The sequence below is a fragment of the Hippoglossus hippoglossus genome, chromosome 6 (genome assembly GCF_009819705.1).
Source record: "Hippoglossus hippoglossus isolate fHipHip1 chromosome 6, fHipHip1.pri, whole genome shotgun sequence".
Classification (NCBI taxonomy): domain Eukaryota; kingdom Metazoa; phylum Chordata; class Actinopteri; order Pleuronectiformes; family Pleuronectidae; genus Hippoglossus; species Hippoglossus hippoglossus.
In genome coordinates, this window is record NC_047156.1 from 7,134,829 (window position 1) to 7,161,108 (window position 26,280).

The 26,280-nt window shown below is 41.2% G+C and overlaps 3 protein-coding genes and 1 long non-coding RNA gene across 5 annotated transcripts; 2 read left to right on the forward strand and 2 right to left on the reverse strand.

Moving 5' to 3' along the window:
- Window positions 1-218: 218 nt before the first annotated feature.
- LOC117763747 lies at window positions 219-12,327 on the reverse strand. The gene is made up of 3 exons (XR_004614208.1): window positions 12,315-12,327; window positions 1,803-1,806; window positions 219-377 (listed from the first exon to the last, which is right to left on the reverse strand). It is a non-coding gene; the product is annotated as an uncharacterized LOC117763747 (long non-coding RNA).
- cry1b (cryptochrome circadian regulator 1b) lies at window positions 3,489-11,677 on the forward strand. Its single transcript, XM_034589123.1, has 11 exons — window positions 3,489-3,928; window positions 7,187-7,295; window positions 7,728-7,870; window positions 8,068-8,252; window positions 8,343-8,431; window positions 8,644-8,784; window positions 8,936-9,247; window positions 9,335-9,486; window positions 10,052-10,254; window positions 10,750-10,872; window positions 11,230-11,677. The coding sequence occupies exons 1-11, from the start codon at window positions 3,771-3,773 to the stop codon at window positions 11,310-11,312; spliced, it is 1,698 nt and encodes a 565-aa protein (XP_034445014.1). The 5' UTR covers window positions 3,489-3,770; the 3' UTR covers window positions 11,313-11,677.
- A 2,518-nt stretch (window positions 12,328-14,845) lies between the features above and the next one.
- On the forward strand, window positions 14,846-19,743 carry zgc:153031 (uncharacterized protein LOC557552 homolog). The gene is made up of 6 exons (XM_034589131.1): window positions 14,846-15,165; window positions 15,920-15,969; window positions 16,225-16,330; window positions 17,467-17,593; window positions 18,031-18,146; window positions 19,250-19,743. The coding sequence occupies exons 1-6, from the start codon at window positions 15,059-15,061 to the stop codon at window positions 19,338-19,340; spliced, it is 597 nt and encodes a 198-aa protein (XP_034445022.1). The 5' UTR covers window positions 14,846-15,058; the 3' UTR covers window positions 19,341-19,743.
- Window positions 19,744-23,708: 3,965 nt separating this feature from the next.
- mterf2 (mitochondrial transcription termination factor 2) lies at window positions 23,709-26,212 on the reverse strand. 2 transcript variants are annotated; one of them, XM_034589129.1, is made up of 2 exons: window positions 26,182-26,212; window positions 23,709-24,963 (listed from the first exon to the last, which is right to left on the reverse strand). In XM_034589129.1, the coding sequence occupies exon 2, from the start codon at window positions 24,943-24,945 to the stop codon at window positions 23,818-23,820; it is 1,128 nt and encodes a 375-aa protein (XP_034445020.1). In that variant the 5' UTR covers window positions 24,946-24,963; window positions 26,182-26,212; the 3' UTR covers window positions 23,709-23,817. The 2 variants fall into 2 exon arrangements, with proteins under 2 accessions (XP_034445020.1, XP_034445021.1); XM_034589130.1 differs by lacking the exon at window positions 26,182-26,212 and adding an exon at window positions 25,702-26,167.
- Window positions 26,213-26,280: the final 68 nt, after the last annotated feature.

Below are 26,280 nucleotides of genomic sequence, written 5' to 3' on the forward strand. Positions count from 1 at the left end.
CAAAATACTTTTTTATGCTTTAATCTTGCACTCATCATTTCTTTGTTTACTTCACGTTACGTTACTTTACTTTTCGTTACTTTACGTTGCGTTACTTTACGTAACTTTACGTTACTTCACATTACTTTACGTTACTTACGTAACTTTACGCCACTTACGTAACTTTACGTTACTTTACGTTACTTTTCGTTACTTTTAGTTACTTTATTATCAAGTGTTGGTAAGTGTTAACTGTTTAAAAAAGTACACACTACATGTTTGTTGAATTGTCTCTTTATGAAATGAAGCTGCAGGCACTGCCATGTTATTTTACATATGTCTGTACCTGCACAAATTTAACATTTCATCTGCTGTCTGACTGATTTCTATTTTGACAACTTGTCTGTTTGAAAATAGGAAAATAATAAAAAACTAGGGCTACGTTGTAGCACTAACGGGCCCGAGCACAGGCATTTTCAAGCCTGTTGCGGTTAGTGGAGAGAGCGATCAATGACCAAGCGTTGGTCCAATGACCAGTGCGTTTTGCGCACTGCGGCAAGGACAAACGCTTCACTTCCTGCGTCCGTCACGTGTTGTCGATCCTTGCCTGCTAATTGCTCATTACGGTCCACGCTATCAATTGCACATCACACTGTGAAAATTTTATGTAAATCGAATGATAGTTGTAAAACAAAGCTTACTTCCTGTTGCCAGTAGGTGGCGCCATCACTATTATTACCTAAGTAGGGGCTCTGATGTAGCGTGAGCAATTTTGTGTCAATTGGACAATGTTACAACAACTTAATTTTCACACTGATCAGTAGGTGGCGCTATGACCCTGAACTAATATTAATATATGGATGTGTTCAGGTCAGGATTGTGATCATAGGGCAGTAGTTCGGAGCCGGTTGGATAATGCAGAGGGGATTTACAAAGTACTTCCTGTTTCATGGCGAATCAGTAGGTGGCGCTATGACACTGAGGAAATATTGACACATAGAGCATTGACACAAATGGCGGGCTTCCTGTTGCTTTTTTCCAATTGCACCTCTGACCGTTTGTCTGGTCATGATACACCTGGGCTACGATTTTTGTGAAGATCGGTGAAAGCTAACTGAGGGGCTTTTCCTTAGATGGCGCTGTTGAGCCATCTTTCCACGCCCATTTCAAATTACTCCAGAATACAATTACTTTTTGGGGTTTTGAATTCCCTGCAAACTTTGGTAACAATTTGAGCATGTCTAGGCCGTGAAAAAACCCCAAAAGGGAAATACAAATCCTTCGAAATACAATAGGGCCTCCAACCGGAGGTGCTCGGGCCCTAATAATAAAAACGAGGGGGAAACGTTAAAATGTGAGGCAGTTGATTCCAAAACAAGTCCTGGTTAAGACTGCCATCTAGTGGTCATAAAAGCTACGTGTTTTCCCCTATAGATTATTTCCTTTATCAGGCTCACAACAGGGATGCAGCATAATTAACAGATCACAGCCTTTTTCAATCACTTGTTTGAGTAAAAAGTCGGTTTAAAACATAAGACCTAATTCTATTAATATTATGAGAGTATAGATACAACTATGGATTAAACTGGAGCAGTGTCTCTCACAGTAAGATGCCCCGGAGCCCTGGAAACTAAGCCCAAAGAAGCAGCTTGATGTAGGCACATCCACTATAATTTACCCAGGAAGGGGAGGATGTGTGGTCAGGGAGCCACTGAAGACGTCCCTGAAGCAGCTGAAAAAAGCAGCTTGGGTTAGAGAGCTGCAGACATCCCCCCCCCCCGTGAATACACCAGGAGTCAATATAGAATAACCACAACACACACTGTACTGCCTTACATTAAGCTGTTTACTGTTAGACATTGGTTTCTGGGTCCCAATAGTTTGTTGTAAAAGACTACAACTTAAGTAGAAGTTGAAATGTTTAACGTTCTGAGCAGATTAAAAGCCTGTACAGGTAGAAACTTATTATAATAGCTTCCTTAAACTGTAGCCTCAGATACACGGGCTGTGGCAGTGACATATTTTTGACATCTTGCTCCAGGGTGATACCGTACGTTCTTATTCAGCACAGATCTCTTTTGTCTGAGTCTGTAATTTCTGTGTGACGTAAAAGAGCAAGAACAGACTTGAGTTATTCATAAAACTCTTTATATATAGGGGGGAAAAAGTAATGTCCACAACTTTTAATAAAATATGTATAGGCCATAACCTTGTACATAGAATGATTATCCTCCCAAGGCTCCAGTGGGAAAGAATGTGTTAAGACCCTGATCAACAATCACTACACATGGCTATTTCATTATTTCCCCGGGTATGTGGGAAGGAGTACTGTGAAAGTGAAATTGTTAGCTGATACATTCATTTATTGGAATGACAGAAAATTTACAAAACTGACATCACTTAAGTCAATGGTTGAGTACCAGCCAATCACATGTCAATATTCACCATTCTTCTATGATAGAAAACTCTTTACTAGGTTTTACTCTCGGTTTCACAAAACAAGCAATTTAAATATTTTAACTCCGGCTTCAGGGAATAATATTGGGCCTTTTCACTACTTCCTGACATTTTATACATGGAGCAATCAATTGATTATCACAGAAATATTTGCCATCTATCGATAAAGAAAATAATTGTTGAACATCTTACAGTCGTGACCTAATGTGTTGCCTTAGGTTTATAAAGCAATGAGATCAAACACTTTACAACTAAGTTCTACTAGAAGACCTGCGTCATTATAATAATACTTGTTATTGTTGTTGTTGTTGTTGATTAGAATAAGTGACCGTTTCTCTTGCTGAATTAATTAAACAACACAGTAGATTTAAAGTGATACTTTAATACTTCACAGTGCTGGCAGATGATCGCCTCTCGGTGTGGGCGGGGTTGGAGACGTGTGTGAACGGAGTGTTCCCTGCGGTAAATCGAGCACACCCGATGCCTCGCCGCGCTCCACGTGCTTATCCGGGTCCTTCAGTGTGCACGCCCCCCCTTCAGTCAACTTCTCTACCCGACACGTTTATGAGTCAGTTTTTAATCTAAAGTGAACCCTGGGTGCAGATATTAAGAAAACACGAGTGGATAATGACGTTGGTGTGATTTTTAACGAAGGCGCAGACGACACATTAAAACACGTTACAGAAACGTGACGGACATAAAGTTGCATAATGGCTGGATCTGACCAATCAGAGCGCTCCGTTCCTCCCCGCGCGTCCCTGTGGGCGGACATGTCAACACGGACAGGACGTCACGCGTGGCCGACGACTTCAGCAGGTAGAGGAAATAACTCGTTTCAAAGTGTTGCAGGTTTAGAGTCAATGTAGACTTTGCGTGGACGTGCGGGAACAAACCGGAAGTGTCCGCGCGGTGATTTGTGTTACAGGGGTTTCACCAAAGTTAGAAACCTGCCGGTGACTGGAAATGTTTCTATTCTGAACTTAATAACGTAACATTGCTTGCGTTGCTAGTTGACGAGTATCGGGAGTTGTCGGGTTGTTTTTGCGTTTGTTTGTTGTTTTTGCGTCTGTTTGTTGTTTTTTGCGTGGTCTCCTGCTGTCCACACATGCAGCTCATTCTGTGGATACGTTCACGCAGGAAGCTTAAACCATAAACCCGTCAACGCTTCTTCACAAACCACGTTAACAACACTGATCCGTCCTCGGATGGTAATGGACACCTGATTATTTTTCTACAGTGTCAACGCAAGAGGGCGCCATTTTGTTGTTGTTGTTGTGTGTGTGTGTGTGTGTGTGTGAGGGAACCCCACCAGTAAAAAGAGGAACGCAGGCGACATGGTGGTCAACTCCATCCACTGGTTCCGGAAGGGACTGCGGCTGCACGACAACCCGTCCCTGAGGGACTCCATCCGCGGGGCCGACTCCCTGCGCTGCGTCTACATCCTGGACCCCTGGTTCGCAGGCTCCTCCAGCGTGGGCATCAACAGGTGGAGGTAAGGGGCGGGGCGGGGGAGTCACAGGTTTGTGGGATGGGGGTGTGGTGTGGGTGGAGGGCTCATGTTAGAGATCAGTTAAAGGTCCCTTAGGTGAAAGGGATCTATTGGTGAGATTGAATTTGAAATAATCGTAGTTAAGTTTTCACTAGTGTGTTTCATCTAAATTGTACGAATTGTGGTTTTCTTTACCCTAGAATGGAACCTTCGTATTTAAATACTTTATATTTATATCGGGAGCGGGTCCTCTCTATGGAGGCCGCCATGTTTTTTTACAGTAGTCCGATTTACTCTCCACTTGTTCGTCCACAACTGCCACGTGTTGGTATTTCTGGTAAAAAATTTAATTAAGTTAAAAACTTTCAAATTAAGCAAATAAGCTAACGATTGCAAATCCATTCACAGTATAAGACATTATATCTTTACACTAACTACATGATGTGCTTTGGTTGTCAAAAACAAAATGCACACTATTTAGGTCATAAATAATACAACAAGGCAATTGTGTATTCACTGAATGTAAGTAGAAACTCATTTGTCACTGTGCAATAAACCTGTTCAATTTGCACATGTTATCTAAGCATATTAATGTTCAGCACACAAACATGACCATACTCAGGGTCATGATGACAGTGTGGCTATAAAGTAGGTCACCTGACTTTCACTTGGACATCTGATGAATTAGAACTTGGAGGCAAGGCCAATTCATTCGTGAAGCGCATTTCAACAGCGATCTGTTAGTAATGAACTGTAGCACAACAGACTGCAGAAAGATTCCAACGCGTTTTTGAACAGTGAAAGGATAAAGTAAAGAAAAGCTACCTGAAAGGAGGCTTTCTAATGGGCTGTATAATCTAAATTGCCCCACATACAATCCTCTGATTGAACCTTTTGATTAAATCTACCTTTTTAAGGGTTTTACAAACTGGCCAATAGACAGCCTAGAATTTATTTATCTTAAGTAATCTTCATAGGCGGACACCTACTGCTTTTAAAATATGTTTATTATACCTTACCTTGTTTATTGCTGCTGCCCAGGTCTCAATGAACACCTCTTCACTGTCCACAGTGTCCATTCTGATGGCCTCTAATTTTTCAATTTGTCCATTTGCTTTCATCTCAGTGTCAAGCTTTGGTATGGGGGTTTGTGTTGAATGAAAAACTGGCATCAATCGATTTCGAGTGGTTCATCCGTAGTTGGTTTTGAATTACAAATATAGACCCGGACCAATTACAACTAATTTACTGTGTGATACTGTGTGATACTGTGTTTGGTGTCCTTCATTGCATAAGAATCCACGGCGCTTGATTAGAGTGAGGCCTCCTTTTTATTATCTCTTTGATTGTGTCCGTGAAATCAACCTTTAGCTTTAGATAAGCCTCACAGTGGCTGAAGAAAACAGCTGCAGATACAGTAATGAAGCCCCCGCTGCACAAATGGAACAAACAAATGTCAAAGAAAGATGAATCTGAGAGAGCAATTTCTTAAGAATGGTCAAACATTTTTCTCGAATCTGGGCCGCCGGTTTCCTGGTGTTCAGTCAATAATTTAAGTGGGGATAAAAGGAGAGGAAAGTATTTTAGCTTCCATGTCCTCAGAAAGCATGATGTAAAAGCTCCGGGCAGTGAGCGTGGAGCTGGCGCCTAACCACCATGATGACAAGTAATTTTTCCCGCTTACAAACTTTGCCGCTCAGGACTGATTGGAGGCCCGAGAAATTGGATCAGTGTGCTGCTGTCATTACATCACACCCTCTCACAGTTCTGAGCCACATTAAACGCACACGTATGGATTTGTAATTGTAGACGAGGAAAAATTTATAATACAATTCACCAAAGATGCCGTGCCTGTTCTGAACAAGTTCAGTGTGGTTGACACTGTGCTGATTGCACTCAGAGAAAAACTTTGATGTAAATGTAGAAGCTTTTATCATATAAATAAAAGTCTTGTTAGCTCGTTCTCCCTTGTGTTTGTTGATAATAACTCAGAGTTCAGTGTGTATGAAGATGTCACCAGTAGAGGGCTGCCTTCTCACACTGAAACACTTGGATCTCATGCACTCTTTTCCTTTGTGTAAGCTGTTTATATACAGTATGGTCTATAGTCCATATCTAATGCTATTTGTAATTTCAGTGATTGTTACAGCAGATCTGTTGGCTTTCTCAAGATAGTGGTGGTGAATGACCATAATACTTGAGTTACTGCAGTGCAAGTTAATGACACAGTTCATTGAATTTAAGTTAATTTAGATGCAATAGCAGTAAATGTACTTTTATGATTAAATCATGAGCCAAATATTGAAGGTGTCATGTGTGGTTGAACCTGTATGATAGTGACTGAAAATGTTAGGTTTGGATGGTAAAGTAGTGAGCAAGTGAAGTGTGTTGTAAAATAATTGTAATTGCACAATGACCATTGTTGCCTACTGTAACGCTGGTGATTGTTAACTTGGTTACTTAAGTTGTTTACTTAGGGCCATTAGTGAGGATATAAAATCATGTTGTCATTTAAGTGTTAAAACATATATCCAGATGTACAGCTCAGTTCATTTATTATATTGTGGACATAACATTTTTGTTCTATCTAAAGGCCGTTTTGTTAAGACATTAATGTACATAGAATAGAATATATAGTTATATTTAATGTCAATGATCGGATTTCACACCGTTTACCAAGACCAACTGCTTTGTTGTTTTTAACAAGCAGGAGACTGCAACGCATCGGCCGTGCCAAGTCAGCCAGCAATTTAAAGAAGAAGAAGAAGAAAAAAGTTAAATCAAATCAAATCCAAGTCTATTTCTTGTTGTGTTCCAATGAAACAAAATCGCCCAAGATATATTTCGCACTCATCATATATCTCCATTGGCTTTTTTTAAATCTCACACAAGGTGGACAGTCTGTTATGTGGCGACTCTGAATTTACTTGGAGTGATTTGATCTCAATGTGTCCTGTTCACACCTGTATTTGAATCTGTTCACTTGGATCACCCATAAACTTAATCTATGAATTCTGTCAGGGGAGGTTTCACACAGACATTACTACTCCAATGAAGCTTGACCTGTGTGATGTGCGGACACACACACACACACAGACACACAGTCTTTGTGTAGCAGTGGTTGTAGCCCCCCAATCAATTTCAAGTCAGCTACACTTCTGATTGATTCTCATGATCTCATGGTTGCATTTTGTGTAACTGTGGTATGGAGAATGATCTTATATCAGTAATCGATTGATCCTTGTGACTCTGTGGCTCCAGATTTTTGCTGCATTGTTTGGAGGACTTGGATGCCAGCCTGCGCAAACTCAACTCCCGCTTGTTTGTCATAAGAGGCCAGCCTACCGATGTCTTCCCTCGTCTGTTTAAGGTACAAAAGATCGGACAGATAAGATGCAGTCGAATACTTTGCTTTGGTTTTGCTATTCTTTGAAATACATCCAAGTAAAAAGCAGCCAAAATACAAAGCAACATTATGATAACGCTGAACTTATGTAAGGGCCTTTCAAATTGATTTCATAGAAATAAAACATTTCAATTCATTCTTCCTTGAAATCTCTTATGATTCTAGTTACATATCAAGGGACCTTACAATGTTGGCATGACCCCTAGTTTGAGTTCACTTACTTAATTTAGCAATTTGTTATTAATGATATTTGAACTTAGCTGAAGATTTTATTCTAACATTGTGGTCTTAGTCTGTATCTCTCTCTTTAACAAACATGTCTGTGCAGATCAAAACAGTAAATAACATATCTACACACTACTGTGTATGTGTTAAGTATGTCACACTTTTCCTCAGGAATGGCAGATCACACGTTTATCTTATGAATATGACTCTGAGCCTTTTGGCAAAGAACGTGATGCCACCATTCAAAAACTGGCCAACGAGGCTGCGGTGGAGGTTCTGGTGCGGGTTTCACACACCCTCTATGATCTGGACAAGTGAGTGACTGTGCAGTATTAGTGGATTTGACCTGTGTGTGTGTGTGTGTGTGTGTGTGTGTGTGTGTGTGTGTGTGTGTGTGTGTGTGTGTGTGTGTGTGTGTGTGTGTGTGTGTGTGTGTGTGTGTGTGTGTGTGTGTGTGTGTGTGTGTGTAGCTTTTTATTGATTCACCTTTATACATGTTTCTTTCTTAAAGGATCATAGAGCTCAATGGCGGTCAGACTCCTCTCACCTACAAGAGCTTCGAGGTTCTCATCAACTGCATGGATCCTGTGGATGTGCCTGCAGAGACAATCACATCTGAGGTCGTTAGAAAATGTGCCACGCCCATTGGAGCAGACCACGATGTCAAGTTTGGGGTGCCCTCTCTGGAAGAGCTTGGTAAGTGTTTCTCACATAAATGTGTGTATGTGTTGTATTTAGTGAGACACCGTTTTTTAAATCTCCGCTTGTACATTTTGCTTTCGTCAGGATTTGAGACAGAGGGCCTGAGCACAGCAGTGTGGCCAGGTGGAGAAACAGAAGCTCTCATGAGACTAGAGCGGCATCTGGAGAGGAAGGTAAGCAGACATGTTACTACACAGTATATACACAAAAGAAGAAGTTAATGCAGGTACCATTATATCTGCTTTAGCTCACCAGTCCCTTTGCTCTAGTCATCGTCTTAATGTCTCACCAGTTAAACTTTCAATGCCACACTACCTGCGTTCAGTGATGATTTAAATCTGTATATATGAATATTGAGCATAATTAAAGCTTCGTCTTTTTACAGGCATGGGTGGCAAACTCCGAGTGTCCACGTATGAATGCGAACTCCCTGCTGGCCAGTCCCACAGGGCTCAGCCCCTACCTGCGCTTTGGGTGTCTCTCCTCTCGGCTCTTCTACTTCAAACTCACAGATCTTTATAGGAAGGTACGAATGACCACCAACGAGTTGTGAGCCAGTATGATATAATATGGAGAAATATTTATTTTTGTGTATTGGAAGGAGTCAAAACAGTCTATACTGCAGATGATAAACTTTATTTTGAATCAAGTTATCTTTATTTTCTCTATCCCATCAGGAGAAGGAAAACAGCAAGCCGCCACTTTCCTTTTATGGGCAGCTGCTGTTGAGGGAGTTCTTCTATACGACTGCCACCAACAACCCCTGCTTTGACAAGATGGAGGGAAACCCTGTGTGTGTCCGGATCCCTTGGGACAGAAACCCAGAGGCGCTGGCCAAGTGGGCAAAGGGACGGACGGGCTTTCCCTGGATAGACGCCATTATGACCCAGCTAAGGCAGGAGGGGTGGATCCATCATTTGGCCAGGCGTGCCGTGGCCTGCTTCCTCACGAGGGGAGACCTGTGGATCAGCTGGGAGGAAGGCATGAAGGTGTGAACTGAGAAAATAGATCAGTGTGGTCAATAAAAGAAGGATTAGTCAATGAATCCACCTGTCTGCTGTCACTGCCGTGTACAGGTCTTTGAGGAGTTGCTGTTGGATGCAGATTGGAGTGTCAACGCTGGCAGCTGGATGTGCTTCTCCTGCAGTTCATTTTTCCAGCAGTTCTTCCGCTGTTACTGCCCTGTGGGATTTGGACGACGCACAGACCCCAACGTCGAATACATAAGGTCAGTCCTTCTTTCCATCTCGTCTTTCATAAGTTCTGAGTACTTGGGTCCCCTGCAGTCATTTAAATGGTTGCTTCACATGGGAATATTATTTGTCATGGTTGCATTAGTGTTGGGGGACATTGTCTGTTGAAGTTATCGTTGCCCTGTGAAATTACCAATTGAAGATACGATGTGCTGGCTAAGCTGAACTCATCTCTCACTCATCATCTATCTCTAAATTACAGCATGGCAAATTAAATGCAATATTTATTTATTACACTACTATTAATAATGATAAGTTAATACAGATCATCATCATATAACTTGTTGTAGTCACATGCATCAACTGATGGACAACATTTGAAATGCTGTGACCTTATTCTCGTTGTCAATATGTGTGGATAAATAAGTGATTTAACACTAAGTATTAATGATGGTTGAACACCAGCTCATCTAACAAGGCCCTCCTGCACCATCGCGGACAAAGTTATCACACTTGATACATGAACATCGTTAACCTTCACATCATGTTCCTCATCTTTACAAATTTATCTTCATTCTTTTTTTTTGTATCTATTTTCAGGCGTTACTTGCCCATATTGAGAGACTTTCCAGCCAAATACATCTACGATCCCTGGAGGGCCCCAGAGGAAGTGCAGAAAGCAGCCAAGTGTATCATAGGAGAGCACTACCCCAAGCCCATGGTGAACCATGCTGAAGCCAGCCGCATCAACATTGAGCGGATGAAGCAAATTTACCAGCAGCTTTCCTGCAATAGAGGACTGGGTAGGGACATGACTCAGATACTCCCACTCCCACTCCCAAATAAATACAAACTTTTTAAAGAAGAGATTAAGGAGGTCTGAAGATTAAAGGTTTTCAGCAAATATGATTTAAAAAATCCATTTTAATTCCTCTAAGTCAGGGCCAGGATTTAGCAGTTGAAGCCTTTGTGTGTAAGTAAGTCATATGGCTGCAATCGGCAGCTTTTGTTGCATTCAGCCTTAGGTTTATCAAAGCTCTCGTTGAGTTGAGCAACCAGAATTTTATTAATACACAGCACTGTGACTATTGTATATGTCGCTTATCCATTAGCTTTGCTAAGAGTTCACTGATGTTCATGGTCACCGCCAAACATTCAAAATGTTCCCAATCTCCAGATCGCTCCTGGGCCTAAGAAGCATTTTAACATCAAGTCTTAGAAGCAGTTATTCGTATACATCGTTTTTACAGAGAAGCTCTGTCTTGCATGTAAATTAAAATGCTTTGGTTTCCCTGCAGGCCTTCTGGCAACAGTACCTGCCAATCCACACAATGGTGCAAGTGGCAGTAACATGGGGACCGGTCGAGGTCCAGGAGGGTCCTCTGAAGAACTGTACAGTCAGGAGGGAACGTCTCCAACAGGTACACAAACTAAATGGTTGACATTGTGGTTGAATAAAGTACATTTCATAATGTACATGGGAGATTACTAACTTGTTTTTTTACTAAAAATCATCGCACCTCATGTTAAATTTAATAGACATGAGACTTGGGTCATTTGGCAAACTTGACATTTATTTAATCAAATATTGGATATCTCTGGCTAGAAGGATTGCTATTGACCCCACAGTATAACCAAATTCAAAAGTGCTTTCCATCGTCCTGTCTGACTTTATGGAAGTCAATGTTATTTTTATTCCATTCACACACAAAAAAGATGAAACCAAATCAATTAGAAGTAGTCTCATGACGTGTGTTGTGTGTCTTGTTTGAATGCAGAAAGAAGACAGTTGACGCAGAAGCGGCGCTGTGAAGAGGCTCCATCTGGAAACAGCTCTAAATCCTGGAGGCAGAGCAAGTAGACGGTATACAAAGGGTGCCTCTGTCGCTATGCTCTCATAGCATTCGCTCCCGCTGTGCCCTCAGCTAACACACAGTAACTGTAGCTAACAACCACGAAGAAGAACAAATGTGCTGCTGGAGTTCAATGGAGCTGGTTTGTCTGAAGAATTCATTTCAGATAATAGCGTTGGTTGTCATTTAAGATCATCACATGTTGGACTGGACAGTCGGCACAACGCGTCTCGGTCTGCAGATGCAGACGCGTCACACATCTCAGGCACAGAGGAAGGAATTGAGACAAATTGGTCATATTTGTGGGGGAAATGAAAAGGATCTTTGAAGTTTCGACATGAAGGTGTTGTGAGGACAGCTCTTGTCTTCCACTGCCGCAGTGGTTCTCAAACTTTTTCGGACCTGCCCCCCCGCCCCTACAGAGGCTAAAATACTTCTCGTCCCCATTTGCCCCTCTCGCGTATCTTGATAATACGCTCCAAACACAGCCCCAAGTCATGTCACATGGCGGCACATGCAGGTTACAAGACAACTTAATTAGCTGAAAATCTGAATAATGTAAGAAGCATTATCCTTTAAAGATAAACATTAGTCACAGCTGGCTGGTCATGATGTAGCGATAAGTGTTTAGCGTGTGGTTCAGTTGCTAATATTGACTTAAGGTTTGTGACTTAACTCGAGCTAGGAGTTTATTACTCAAATATTTTTGCTTTTTGGTCTGGAGATGTATGCGCTCTCTGAGTGCCCCTCTAGTTCAGTAACCTGCCAGGTCTTTGACTGTAGGAGAGTCAAACACCAGCTAAATACTGGCAAACAAAACATTTTAACTTTTTTGTGTTACCATGAAAAAGTGTAAAATGGAAAAACGATAAAATGAAATCATAAACGTCTGTTCATTGTGGGTGTAATTACCCAGATGACTCTAGAGTAGAGAGCAGTCACATTGTAAAGGGTTCAAGTATGTAACAATACAATGATAAGAGTCAGTGGCAGTTGATTATTAACCAAACTGATAATGAAATGATGACAAATTCAGGATAAAATCCCGGTGTGTAAAAGTTCTGTTTAGGTTCGTCAGTTACGATTCTAGTTAAATCATCTATCATTTCCATTCAACCCAATATCTTTCCCCTGGTCATCCAGTGTCTCTCCCTCCAAGTGGCTCTATAGCCTCTTTTCCTCTGGGCAAAAACCCCACTAACATCTGGCTTTTGTCTGCGGTGGGAATAGATTCCATGTGACCTCCACGAAGGAGGAGCACCCAGTTTGAGAACCACTGCACTCAAGTATGTTTGACCTCCACACCTTATTGTAAAAAACATTTTGATTGATGGAAATCTAAAGGTCTGTCTGACGTCCTCATCCTGTGTTTGCGCACCCACATTAGGAAGGTTAGGGACAATTGGAAGTCTTATATTTTGTAAATAATTATTGCTTTTGATTTCCAACTTTTGTATATTTGGTTATGGATTTTCACAGCTACCTTTTGTAAATAATGTGTCACCAAAACTCAAAGGTCCTACCGTGAATGCATGTGCTTTTGTCTCCAATGTGATTGTAAATCTATTATTTTTCTAACTCTATTGAGATTACAATGTAAGACGCAAACATTGTTGTATATATTTTTATTTTCTTTCACTATTAATCAAATGTTATCTCTTCACAAAGGGAATTCATGTAATTGTGAACAAAATTTTAAAAAGTTTTCATGAAATTAGTTTCTTTGCAAATTTAACAAATTAAATAGTTTTGGTTTTGTTAAACATTTGGAAAGGAACCTTATCTCAGGGTCTCAACAGGCAGGGATGGTACCTCCCAAGTACAAGGAGAGGTCACATCTGAATTCTTCTCAGTGGCTGATAAGGTTTGTCCATCTCATTGAAGATTCTGTCACAGCTCATATTTTTGGCCAAAGCAGAAAAACCCAAATGGATTTAACATCAATGTTACAGTTGTGATTTTCCTGCTTTGACGAGCCAAACTATCTGATGTCCCAGGGGTTTATTATAGTATCACAGATACTGATAAGTGTCGCATTATAATGCGAAATGTTATAAAAATGTGTTTTTTACATAAGGTATTTTCACATTGTTATATATGAACTTGTGTTATCATGGGAAAAAAATCACTTTTAATGTGAAAACCTCCTATGTTGTTAAACATGAAACCTTTTTACATTATAATATGCAATTTGTTTGTAATTACATGTTTTTCCACATATTTTTTGCTTGTCATACAAACTTTTCACATTAAAATTTTATTTTTTCTCATAACATGTAAATGTTCCTATATTTTTTAACTGTGATGTTTTACATTGTTTCCTGAAAAGGTTTTTTGCAATAACAAGCATTCCACATTATAAAAGTTCCTATATTGTCAAAACATGAAACATTTTACACAATGTGATAAATAGTGTAATAATGTGAAACATTTCTTGTTTTAGTGGGATAAGTTTTTATGTTTCAATAATGTAAATGTCATGTTATAAAGTTGAATTATAACATGAAACGCATCTTGTTATTACAATAAACTTTTTATAATACGATACAGCCTGCATCTGCATTTCAAAGACAACCAAAAATGTTTCTTGGGCCAAAGTGCTTCAGCAGCTGCAGAACAGTGCATTGTACAACAAGAACAACAAAAACAGTACACAAGGACATACCACGTAATTATGTAGAGTAAAAGTGAGTTGAATATTGCACCTGCCCTGAAACACTTAAAAGACTATAACAAGGTCAACAAGATGAAAAACAGAACCTGGCAGTAAAGCTTCAAAACCAAAGTGTAAAATGTGCCAGACAAAGTGCAGCGGTTATTGAGATTCATGACCTATGACATGACATATCAGGGTCAGGAATGAAGTACAGTGCTACTAGATTGCAGACAGCCCCTCCCCAAACACGTTTGATTATGCCGTAATGATTTACAGTGGATGAACACTAATACCCAACCAACAAGACAAATAACTGAAGTGTGAGGACACGTCACAAACGATGGCAGAAAAACGTGAATAAAGGTCCAGACCTCAGTCTGATCCAGGTTTTGAAAAACCCTTATCCTTCGTACAACCTTTCCAGAGCTGACACACTTATCCACCTGTAGACTCAGGCTGTAACTGCTGCCAAATACACACATATCAGTACTTTATTGATCCGGTGGGAAAGCACCCAGTAGCTTACAGTGTGCGACAGTTACAAAGAAAAGCAGCACACAGGAACACAAGGAGGGTACAGGAGAGTGAAGAGCATGAGATAAATAGATAAAAATAAAAGCAACAAGCAAACTGAATGTGCTACAGCATTGACTAGGATCAATTTGTGCTCATTATTTTTTTTACAAAGAAGAGTTGTGTTGTTTTAGAGTTTTTCTTGTGCTACAACCAACCACTTGTTGTGTTGTTAGTGGCTCTGAGCTGTGTGCTCGCCCATGTGGACTCTGGGGAAGCTCTCCCGGTTTGGAACAAACGATGTTCGTCCTGAATCCGTCTCCGTGCGTGGTGCTTGTGTAACAAATCCTCGTGAGTGAGTCACGCCGCGGACTGATTACACATCAGGCTGATGTGACCGAGCTGGAAAACCAACAACAGCAGCGGAAATCCACCGTGTCCAATCGCGGCCGCCGGTCGGTGGGCGGTGATCGTGAAGTTCTCATCCCGATAAATGGTTCCCGCCGCCGGACTCGGCTCGCGTCGCAGACCCCGATCCCGCAGCGTGTGTCCGGGCTCCCGGTGTCGTGTGTTCACCTGAGCGAGATGGAGAAGAGCCGGGAGAAAAGGCAGAAGAAGCCGGTGCGCCTCATCGCGGCTGCTTGCAATGACATGGGCATCGGGAAAGACGGAAAACTGCCCTGGAAATTACCGTAAGAGAGGCACACACATTTTTGATATTTCATTCATATTTATTAGGGGGAACAAAGTTTGTACCTGCGGCAGAGTGTGTTAGAAACATTTATTAACGAGGGCTTCGTACAAACTGTTTTAGAATCGCCAAAAATTCCATTGACAACCACGGTACAGTGAAACAGCTGTGACAAGAGGAGAAGCTGCGACATGGAGATGTTTAGCTAAACATGATAAGCTGTCCTTTGATCTTCAAAGAAGCTTCAAAAATCTGTTAAGAGAAGAAATACAAAAAAAAACGAAAGATAAAAAATAAATTATTTAAATAAAGGTGACAGTTGGAGGCTGAATGCGTAATACATGGGCTGGGCAATAAAACAATGGCAATATCAATATAACAAATGTATAAAAATACAACAAACGTTCAATATTTATCAATATATTACTTTTGATCAATATATATGATTAATATTCATATAAGTTGTTGTGTCTTTGTATTACTTACGCATTGAGCAAGTTCAGTGAGGAGGTACAACACATGATTGATTGACCGAAAATGTTTTGCTGTTTATATTAAATATTTGTCATCCTCTGCTCATGAAAGAAGTTGATTTCTGTATGTGTTTTTATGCATTATTTAGCTATATAATCTATAATTGCATATCATAATCATAAGGGGATTTCTCAATCTATTTGCAAACTATAAGTAGTTGTATCTTTGTAACAGCCGTCTGTTTTGTGCTTGGGTTAATGTTGAAAATGTGACTTTTTCAGGTCTGAATTCCAGTACTTCCTCAACACGGTCACCAGGGTGTCCAGACCAGGTATTCCCCAGGATCAACATCCTGTCATATCATCTTATCACCTCACGTAGGGTCACGTATAATCCTGTAATGTGTTGATGTGTTTTATGATGTAAAATGACGTAAAGGCCACTACTATAGAAGCTGTTATCCTCATCATCCATGCTTATCTCTGGAGTTGTAGTACCAGGCATGTATCATCATCAGAGACATGGGAGCTGTGCTGCTTGAGAAGTCGACGTTAGTATCAAATATTTGTATTTCTTTTGATTTCAGGGAAGATGAACATGATGGTCTGGGGTAAACTGTGCTGGTTCTCCCACCCAGAAACAATGTTCCCATTGGCTAATACTCTACATGTGGTGTTGAGCACCAAACTGAAGTGAGTCATATCTCTCTCTCTCACACACACACACACACACACACACACACACACAAACACACACACACACACACACACACACACACACACACACACACACACACACACACACACACACACACACAGCTCATCTGTTTTCTGTTGTGTTCGATGTTTTCAAACACAACTACACACACACATTCTTGACTCTGTAGTTTTGAGGACACTTATAATGCATACTCGTCAAGATGTCCTTTAAACCAAAGTTAGCCCTCAAAACGACCTGGTCTTCAGGTGTTTCAGGACTTGCAGCTTTGGCAGAGTTCAGTTTACCTTTAGGCGATTTCCACAACCTGTTTTAACACCTCAGTTCTCAGAGCAATGCATTCCAGATGCTTCTTTTGGCTTCAGCGTCGTTTCTCCGAACTTGAGCTGGCTTACGTAATACGACTCATGTAAATGACTCACTGCTCACAGTACAGGTTGTATTGTTATGCCTTGCTATTTATTTTTTTCCATCTTAATATACTACTTCAATGACAAATTCAAGGCTGCAACACAGTTCAGCTTCTGCAGAAAACAGCGATCACACCACAATTCCTTCAGAGATTGACTTTTTCTGGTTCTTATTTCTACGCAGTCGTTTAAAATGCTCAGCTCACGTGGGACAATCTCGCATGTATTTAGTTTTTCAATACATTTCGTACTTTCTGAAATATTCAACGTTTAGTTTGAAGTTTTTCCCCGTTGAAATGAATGAAGGGAATGGACACGTCTTCTAGATTTCTCACCACTTTGAAATTAAACCACTTCAGCCCACTTTCAGCTCGAGACTTTGTTTGAGCTTCAAACAGACCACAAAACTTTCAGCTATGACCCTTGTATTTCATCACAGTTTTTGAATGATTACATTTTACCTGTAATGCTTTTTATTGACAGTTGCAGGGTTTTTTTTAGGTCTTTTGTGCTTCAGCTCTTGCAGCTCCCACATCTTCCACTTCTCACACACAACCTGTACATCAGGTTTTAGACCAACTTGTGTCGTATATCACACACATGACACCTGGTCGGCTCTTGAGCAACGAGAGGAGCCCTTATCTGCTCAATATACTCCAGGGAGTAAACACACATCTTTCGTGAACTCTGTTGCCTAACAGTAAATTTCCAGATCACGCCCACTTCCTGTCCGAAGACTTTGAGAGCGCTGTCCGCATGTCTGCAGAGCCCCCCCTCGCTGACCTGATAGAGAACATCTGGGTCGTTGGTGGTATGCAGGTCTACAAGGTAAATAAGTCGTAGCAGCACATTCAGAGAATAGCTGGTTTAAGCTAGATCTTTGACTGCTGGACAAAAATTTGTTGATATTCATTGGTGATAGAATCCATCAGACCCAATGTTAGCTCGTTAAATAAACCTTTTGTCTTTCTTCCCTTGTCTTTTTTTTCTTTTCGACTTGGCAGAGTGTTGCAATGTGACTTAATTACCTGTAATTCAAATTAAAAGCATAAAACAGAAACGCTGAATAACGAGGATCCAACAACATCGCCATATGCTGATAAATCTTTAAAATGACCTCACACCAGCAGTGGTGTTGAAAAGAAAACTGGCATCAACATGCAGAGTTTCCTTTGCAGCTTTGATTCAGTCTCTCTCCTTCTTGTGCTGTATAACCATGAAGAAGCGTCGCAAATGTGACCTTTTGCTCCTTGTTTTCTGACCAGGACGCGCTGAGCCACCCGTGGTGTGATTTGGTTTATCTGACCAATGTCATGGCTGACTTTGAGTGTGATGTTTTCTTCCCCGAGTTTGACAGAGGAGTGTTTAAACTACAAGAAAGGTTAGTGTTTATTTTATCTCCCGACTGTAGAGCGATTAGAGAGCGATTTTGACTTAGTCACAAAGCAAACATCAGCACTTTCTCTAAGGTTGCATTGTCTGTACTTGGAATAGCTCAGCTCAAAAGATTCTGCTGACTTCCACCCTCACTGGTTTGCCACAGCATTGTTTTGAAAAGCAAAGTTACTGCTGTCTCCACGTAGGCAACTGGACTTGTGTTTGTTGAAGACGTTTCATACAAGAGGTTTCTGTCTCCTCTGGCCAAAATATGTACACAACCATCCTCAAATAGTGAACAAATAGTAATATCCCTCATACTTGAGGAGTAACAAGTGACACTCTATTGAGGATGGTAGTCTACGTACAGTATCCTGGCCAGAGAACACAGATGGTTTGAAAGAGTGAACATCTTTGTAAACCTGGAAAAAACATTCCTTAACAGAGGAGGTGGTTTAAGACTTCCAATACTCTCCCAGTTCACTCCCCACACAGCTCATCACCCAACCACACCTCAAATCAAATGACCCTACTGACTCACACAATAGCAGGGGGGGGGTCTACAACTTACAGGTAGCAACAGCCATTCCCAGCTTGACTCCGAGGACCCCAACGATCCACTAACTGGATAGTTTGACCTGCATGTTTCACAGAACGACTCTCAACACAGGTACATACGTTTAAATACCTGATGAGAGGTAAAACCTCTTCAAGAAAGACGAGCAAGTCCAGATTGTCTATGTCCATGTGAACTTCTTTAAATATAACTTCTGTTCCATTTAATTTTATTGGTAAATTAGTGAGTGTGTCCATTAAAGGTAGATTCTTACCTCTCGTTTTCGTGGTATCTTTGTTTTCTGTCATTTGATTCAAACTTGTTAACTGTTATAAAAGCAGTAAAATATTCACTGAGTATATCAGTGTGATTTATTTTACAATAAAAGCTCATTTATATCCCAGTTCATGGTTTTGCAGATGATCAGCAGCCTTTCAGGGTTTGCCTTCTTTTATTAAACTATTCATCCGTTGCATTGTTATATTTATATTTAACTGTTTTTGTCCTAATGAACTCAAAAAACCTTCTTTCCCCTTTTGTCTCCAAATAAGATTTCCTCAAGTACCGAGTGGCATTCAGGAGGAGGACGGCATTAAGTACAAATTCCAAGTATTCAAGAAATCGATCTGTGATGCCATTTAGATTAGAGACTGCAGAAATGTATATATTATCAAAAAACTAAATCACTGGATTGTTCTGTTCTTCCTTAAAAACCCTGTGCACAGCTCCTGGATAAACCACAGAGGCGTTGCATACAAAGTGTGTCGTACTTGTGCAAATCCAAGGAAAAACGTGTTGTAACTACCTTTTGGTTTGTCAATGACCTGGTGAAAATTTGACCAAACGGTATTTTTAATCCATGAAGAACACTGAGAATAGATAGTGTGGCAGCGGAGCAATTTGTAAACCCAAGAATTTGTGTTTCGGCTTAAATTTAGTTTTGCCCTTTTGCTGGGAAAAGATCTTTTGCCGCCATCTACCGTCACTTTGTCACTTGTCAGCGTTTCCATCTTCTCCTCCTTGGTGATAGTGAAGCTCTATGGAAAATATGCTCGCCAGTGAGTCAGTCAGCATCGACAGCCTGCGCTCCGGAGTGAGATGTCTCAGCAGACACGACAGAAACCAGTGAATTATCCAACTGGTTTGCTTTGATGCTATGATGATATATCTTTTCATATATAGATGGATGTAGAGATATAAATAGATTGTGTAATTTGTTGTGGTTAGAAAAGCTGCAACATATTTATTGCCAATGGTTTTCACTGTATAGCTTTTTGCAAGGGTTTTTAATGAAGTGAGCCAATTAATGGACCAATTAAGTGACACTGGGCGAGTTCAATTTTTCATTTTTGAATAAAGTTATCCTGGTTCATCTGGTTGTACATGGTCGTTTTTGCCACAAGGGGGAGGCATTACAGAAGGACATGTGACAGCACTGAAGTAACCTTGCCAACATACCTCAGATTATACCAACAGAGTTAATGTGACATTTAAATTATACACTGATTCTGATACCTCTACAGCGACTGAGTCTTGAAATAGTGATGTTGTACGTTACAAGTATCATGCACACACAACATAGAAACGAACATAGGGTGAAAACATAACCTCTCTCAAATAAAACAATCAAAATGCATTAAAGTGTCAATCAGGGTCGATCTGGGGGGGAAGGAAGAAAAACTCCTGGTGCGAGTGCAAACATCTGAGTTTCAAATAAACATCATCTTAGAGCTGCACACACACACAACTCTCACCTTTTATTATCAGTGCATCCTCCAAAGCCTGAACACATGAAGCACAGTGCTGCATCTCAGTCATTCATCCTGCCACAGTCGTGTCTGCCACCTCGTGCACCATCTCCACAGACTCAGCCACCAAACTCACCATAAGACAGAAACTCAACCACTCACAATGTAACCAAAAACAAAACCAGCATGGTTCTGTCAAAAGTCCCACACAAGCATCATAGGAAGACCCTGCACGCACATATAGCCCAATCAGGCTTATTGAAATAATGCTAATTCAGAATTACCATATGATGATGGATGATTGGCTGATTTAAATAACCTGTAGATTGTGTCTCTAATCTTATTGGTTGCCAAATTTATTGTATTTCCATTCATATTCATGTATTATGACCATTCCGGCAATATGATCATGAATCTTTTTTTTAATCTCAGAGCACCTCCGATTTTTTTTGGATACCTCTTTATAACGTCACTGATCATGTGACATCAACTCTCTGATCGATGAAAGCTTTAGATCTGTTCCTCTATCATTTACAGAGACATCTTGAAAAATTCACTTTTCAGACCTTGACCTTGACCAATCAGCACTAAAAGTTCATGGTCAGGACAAAATCTGTCTCGTCTCAAACACACACAAACACCGAACACACACACACACACACACACCAAGGGACTTTTCTCTCTGTAGATCCTTTGATTTATCATAGACGAAAAAAGTGTGACTGAAGTTTTACGACGTCACCGATGTTAACCATATTAACAGTTAGGCCCTTGGCAAGCCTGAGACACAGTGATCATTACAAGGACACTGAAACTAAAGTTGCCGAATGAAATTGAGCCTCAATTAATGTCGTTATTTATCTACGGTAATTAGTCAAAGTGTGATCTGTGAAAAAATGAATTTCTGACGCAGTAATTTCAAAGAGTAGAGTTATTCATGGGTCTCAAGGACAAGCATCGACAAACGCTGCTTTAAACGGTGAGTGGCAGTATAAAATCAGACATGAATGAATCTGCCAGCCGGTGATATTAACACAACAGACCGCACCTCGCCACAGGTGACAAGTGCAGCGGTGACAGATGAGTCCATATTGTGAATCTCAGATGCAATGTTTAATATAGAAAGTCATTTACCTTCTGTGCATTAGACGTCCATCAATGTGACATTTATTTCCCTGCAGGTGTATCTTCACTATATCTGAGTCGTCTCATCAGGTCACAGGTGAGTTTGAGAGACAAGTGATGTCACAAAACATGGTAGGTGTTTTTTATAAGGTCGTTTTTAATAATAATAATAAACTTACATTATTATGGCCCCTTTCAAGGGACCCAAGGACGCCATCAAGATAAAAATGATACATTTTAATTGCAGTTGTCGCCCGTTTCTGGTGAGAAATGACCCATAAAGACAATGTTAAGAATGACTTATATCAATCCATGAGCCGTGTTTGAAATGTTAAGGGACGATTTTATTCTCCCGTTAATTAACCTCTGTGGCTTGTCTGCGTGATCCATCGCACACAGCAGGAGACACAGCAAAAGAAATAGAGGTTATATATTTTATACACACCCGAGGCCTCGTCTCATCTACTTCACCTTCAAACATCCTGATGAACTCCTTGTATTGGCTCCTTAGCACTGGTGATGGACACAACCCTGCGACATGATGACTTACATCGTCACTGAATAAAATTAGTAACATCAGTACGTCAGCTGCAGTGAGCTTGAGGTGCGATGTTGCCCCTGGAGGGCTCCATGTTGAGAATGGTTGGAAAATGAACCAGTCAAGCATCCATCTGCTGAGCACAAATTCATTACCAGATGCACTCACTTTTGCATCATCTGCCCAGTGGCTATCGCCATGACTACGGAACCATGCTGAGTGATGCAGACGGCAGCAGATGGGAAGTGGAAGTTGTTAATGTATACTAACACCAGCCACCCGCCTCCTCCCTCTGGACACACAAGTCCTCTCTTTCTTTGCTGTGACCCCATCATCCACATTACGAGAGCGAGCGAACCTCGAGGCATAAAGTCGTGGCTTCATTACCGGCGAAGCTCGCTCCCATTAAAAGCCACTCTTAAGCATTTTTCAAGGGCTTTCGCTGGCTCCCAAAGATTAAGACGCATTCAAAACAAGACGGGAAACCTTTTACAGTGTCCTCTCTCGGCTTAGACACCGCTCCGTAAGATTGTATATTGATTTTTGTGGCTTACTCTAAAAGAAATACGGGCACTAATCTATGACGCACACAGACCTGAAAAGCTTATTAATAAAACCAAACATAATGGAAAATCAATTTCGCATAAATGATCTGAAACTCTAAAGATGGCGAGAGAGTGTGTTCAAATAAAGCACTTCCAATCCAAATCAAAGAAACTCCATTTCCTTCCTTCTTTCATTTCATCTTGTGGGTGCATTTGAATTCATTTGAAATGATAATGAAGTGACATTTCTGTAGTGAGATAGCTTATAATGAAATTTCTCCATTTGTAAAGTAACAATAAAAATCTGAGGCACAGTTAGATCTTCACCCTGAGGGAAACGGCTGTGCTGCCAAGAACATTGTGTGAAAATGTGACTCGGGCAGTAAATAAAACAGTTTAAAAGCCTTGTTTGTCCTCGGTAATGTGTTTGATAGACGAGTCAGCGTGTCGCCTTTTACACACTTAAGTCATGCAGCGCTATGTGTGAAGTTGTTGTGATGAGATAAATTGTAAATAAGCAGTAATAAATTCTTTATTTGTCGAGGGACTATGTTTCCTAAAACCTGTGACATATTAAGAGCCCAATGCATTTGTCTCACTGTCCGATGTTGCTCTGGACTCCTCCAACATGAATTTACATCTGTGATAAAAGCGCTCTGATTGTCGTGTGTAATAATATTACGCAAACTGATAAAAAGGCTGTGATCACAATCTTCTTTTGTCTAATTTATAAATGAAACGTGTCGAGGCAAAAACGGGGGCTTGGAGAGAAAATAGCACTCACATGAGTCACAAGTTGTTTGCCACTTTTCATCCCCCAAGGTTCGGAATTTTGGCAGCAGGAAACAGATTCTCTATGCTGTACAGATTTGAGCACATGGTGAAATAAAAAACTATACACAATTAATTCTTGCATTTTGAGATAATTTTCTGTGGTCGATCAATTTTGGCCTCTCGGGGCATCTTTTAATTCCATAAGGCATCATTGTAATTTTTCCTAATCAAACTGAGGATAAACACGTGAATGTGATTCTAGAATAAATACTAGAAGTGGTTGCACCTTTAGACTGAGACACTTTAATACTGACACAGTATAAATTATAAGAACAGTACAAATCCAGTTTCAGCTTTAATTCCCTTGCTCCAGTTCCATACAACCTATGTCAGTCGTCTACTTTTAAAGGGGCGACAGGGTTAAAAATTGGTCTCTCTGTGCGTAGCTGTAGTTTTCCATAGCTCATCTCAAAGTTCTTCTTCGTGCCATTTAGTACCTCCAGACTACCGGCCCCGACAGCATAGCCCCGCTCCCTCAGTCGCTGGATGCGGTAATTCACTATTTGCGTGGTCAGCTCCAGCAAAGTTGGAGTGCCCATGATTTGAGACATGCTGATCCCAGCACGAAGGAGCCCCTCAAAGCGCTCTGCCAGAATATCCTCAGGGTAGTACAGCAGAGCCGGGCATGTGAGGACGATGTTCCGCAGCTCTGCCTCAGAGCAACCCACGGTTTCCTGGGAGTACGCGAGGCTGCGACGCATGCTGTCCGGGTTCAGCTCGATGACAAAGCCCTTGAGTTTGGAGATGAGGTGGAGGAGCTCTGCAGTGCTGAAGCCTTTGTCCCTGAGGAACAGCAAGTTCTGCCTCAGCACCTCCGGGGCCTTGAGGAGAACAAACGGGTTCTGGCTCAGCAGCTTCTGAAGCCAGACCTTCATGTTGGCCTCCTCCCCTCCCAGCTCCAGGTAGGCCTGCTGGAGGGCGCGCACCATCACCTCGTTCTGCTCCACCGGCCGGCTGAAACTCTGGGGGGCACTGGCCATGAGTTTGGTGATGATCCGCTTGTTGAGGTTTAAACTCTGGAAGTAAGCGATGTTCTGTCGCTGGTTGTCGTGGTGGCTGGAGCAGGTGAAGAAAGAGGCCGGGAATTTCTCAATGATCCCAACCAGCTCTTTCTGGTTAGGGCACACAATCATCCACAGCGCTCTCTGAGCCTGCATCTGCTCCGGGTGACAGAGGACGGCCTCAGGATGATCTGCTAAAATCCGAGAGATTATGAACCCTGAGGCCCCCATGTCCTTCAGCAGATTAGATACCTCCCTGGTATAGGCTGGGTTCTGGTGCAGGACCCAGCCCTTAAGTTGCCGGACCTTCTGAATGTCCACGGAGAGATCATAGAGTTCCTGCACCGTCTGCTGGTTTTCTGTTGAACTCAGCGTCGAGCATATCCTGAGGTTTAGAGGTAGAGCGGCGACACGTTGGCACCGGAGGCTCAGGGATCTTGCGATCAAGTTCAACATTGATGCAAAGTCCTGATGCTGATCCCCGGAGAGAGTGAGAGAAGAAGGGACAATGGGTGACAGCCGAGCAGGAGAATAACTGTATATGTAACTATTGACTAAAAATTAGAGCACGACCAATATAGATTTTTGAGGGCAAATATTGATTCATATACATTTCTTTTTAAGACCTTTCTTGGACCATAATAAATGAAAATTAAGATGTATGACAAAAGAAAATCCCAGTGTCATAATAACTTACACTTCCCCAAACTTAAGGATAAGGTTAAGTAGTGAATAACCCTTAAAATCCCACTTTATCTCACAAACTACAGGCAGAGACAGTCTCCATAGTCTTTCCCACCGCTGAGCAGAGTGTAAGGAGATAAACTGACCAGGGGTGTTTGCTATGAGTTCCATGTGGGTCTTGTTTGTGGTTTTCTTATGTTATCAGAATCAGAAAGTATTTATTGCCAAGTAGGTTTACACCTACCCAGAATTTGCCTTGGTATATAGGTGCATACAATGAACATAAAACATAAAAACACAATAAGTACTACACATAAGAAAAAAACTATATATAAAATAAAAAGATATAAAAGATATAAAAAGTAAAGTAAAATGCAAAATGCAAAACAGGAGTGCAATGTGAATAAAACCCTTATGTCAAAGTTTGCATCTGAAAACCCAGAGACTCCTGCCCACCTTATTTCTAATCTGACTGTTTATCTCCCTCATGTTTTCTGTAATTTAATCTCCCTGCTTTGACACAGTCACTGGTTGATGCCCCTCCTCACAGCCTTGTTGTCATCACACAGGATCCCCAGCAGCAGGGTAATGGTGACTCTGCACAGCTGCTGCCAGATGTTTCATAGGGGACAGTGGAGGAGGAGCCATTAATCACATCTGTTGTCAACTCAAGAGTCAAATCAAACAGATTCGGAAGCTCGTTCCAATTTAATTACCACAGTAACTAAATCTGAACTTTACACTGGAGGTTTCCCCCGTTGACTCAACGCATCAGGTCAACGACTTCAAAATAAAAGTCTTCCGTGCTTTTATTTGGAGAAACATGCTAACTGCTATTAGCTTGCTGGCTAGCCACTACAGGAGGCAGTGACGCTGCTCCACCAGCATCGCGTGTGATTCCCCTTGGAGATTTTACATTTAAACATAACTTACTGTTGAACTAATGTGTTAGAATACATGATGGTTTATTTAAACAACACGAAACACATTTGTCAGAACGTGATTTACCTTTAGCTGCGGTCAGCGGATGTGACGTTTTGTTATGACACCGATTTCTTCTTCTACTGTTTGCCTGTGTTGTCCGATTCACCACAGCGCCCTACAGAG

Bases quoted from the DNA above. Each gene is read 5' to 3' on its own strand.
- cry1b (XM_034589123.1), top strand. From the start codon at position 3,771: ATGGTGGTCAACTCCATCCACTGGTTCCGGAAGGGACTGCGGCTGCAC. The intron at 8,432-8,643 runs GTAAGCAGACAT...GTCTTTTTACAG, and splicing joins AGCGGCATCTGGAGAGGAAG to GCATGGGTGGCAAACTCCGA. The intron at 10,873-11,229 runs GTACACAAACTA...GTTTGAATGCAG, and splicing joins GGAGGGAACGTCTCCAACAG to AAAGAAGACAGTTGACGCAG.
- zgc:153031 (XM_034589131.1), top strand. From the start codon at position 15,059: ATGGAGAAGAGCCGGGAGAAAAGGCAGAAGAAGCCGGTGCGCCTCATC. The intron at 15,166-15,919 runs GTAAGAGAGGCA...TGACTTTTTCAG, and splicing joins AAACTGCCCTGGAAATTACC to GTCTGAATTCCAGTACTTCC. The intron at 16,331-17,466 runs GTGAGTCATATC...GTTGCCTAACAG, and splicing joins GTGTTGAGCACCAAACTGAA to TAAATTTCCAGATCACGCCC.
- mterf2 (XM_034589129.1), bottom strand. From the start codon at position 24,945: ATGTTGAACTTGATCGCAAGATCCCTGAGCCTCCGGTGCCAACGTGTC.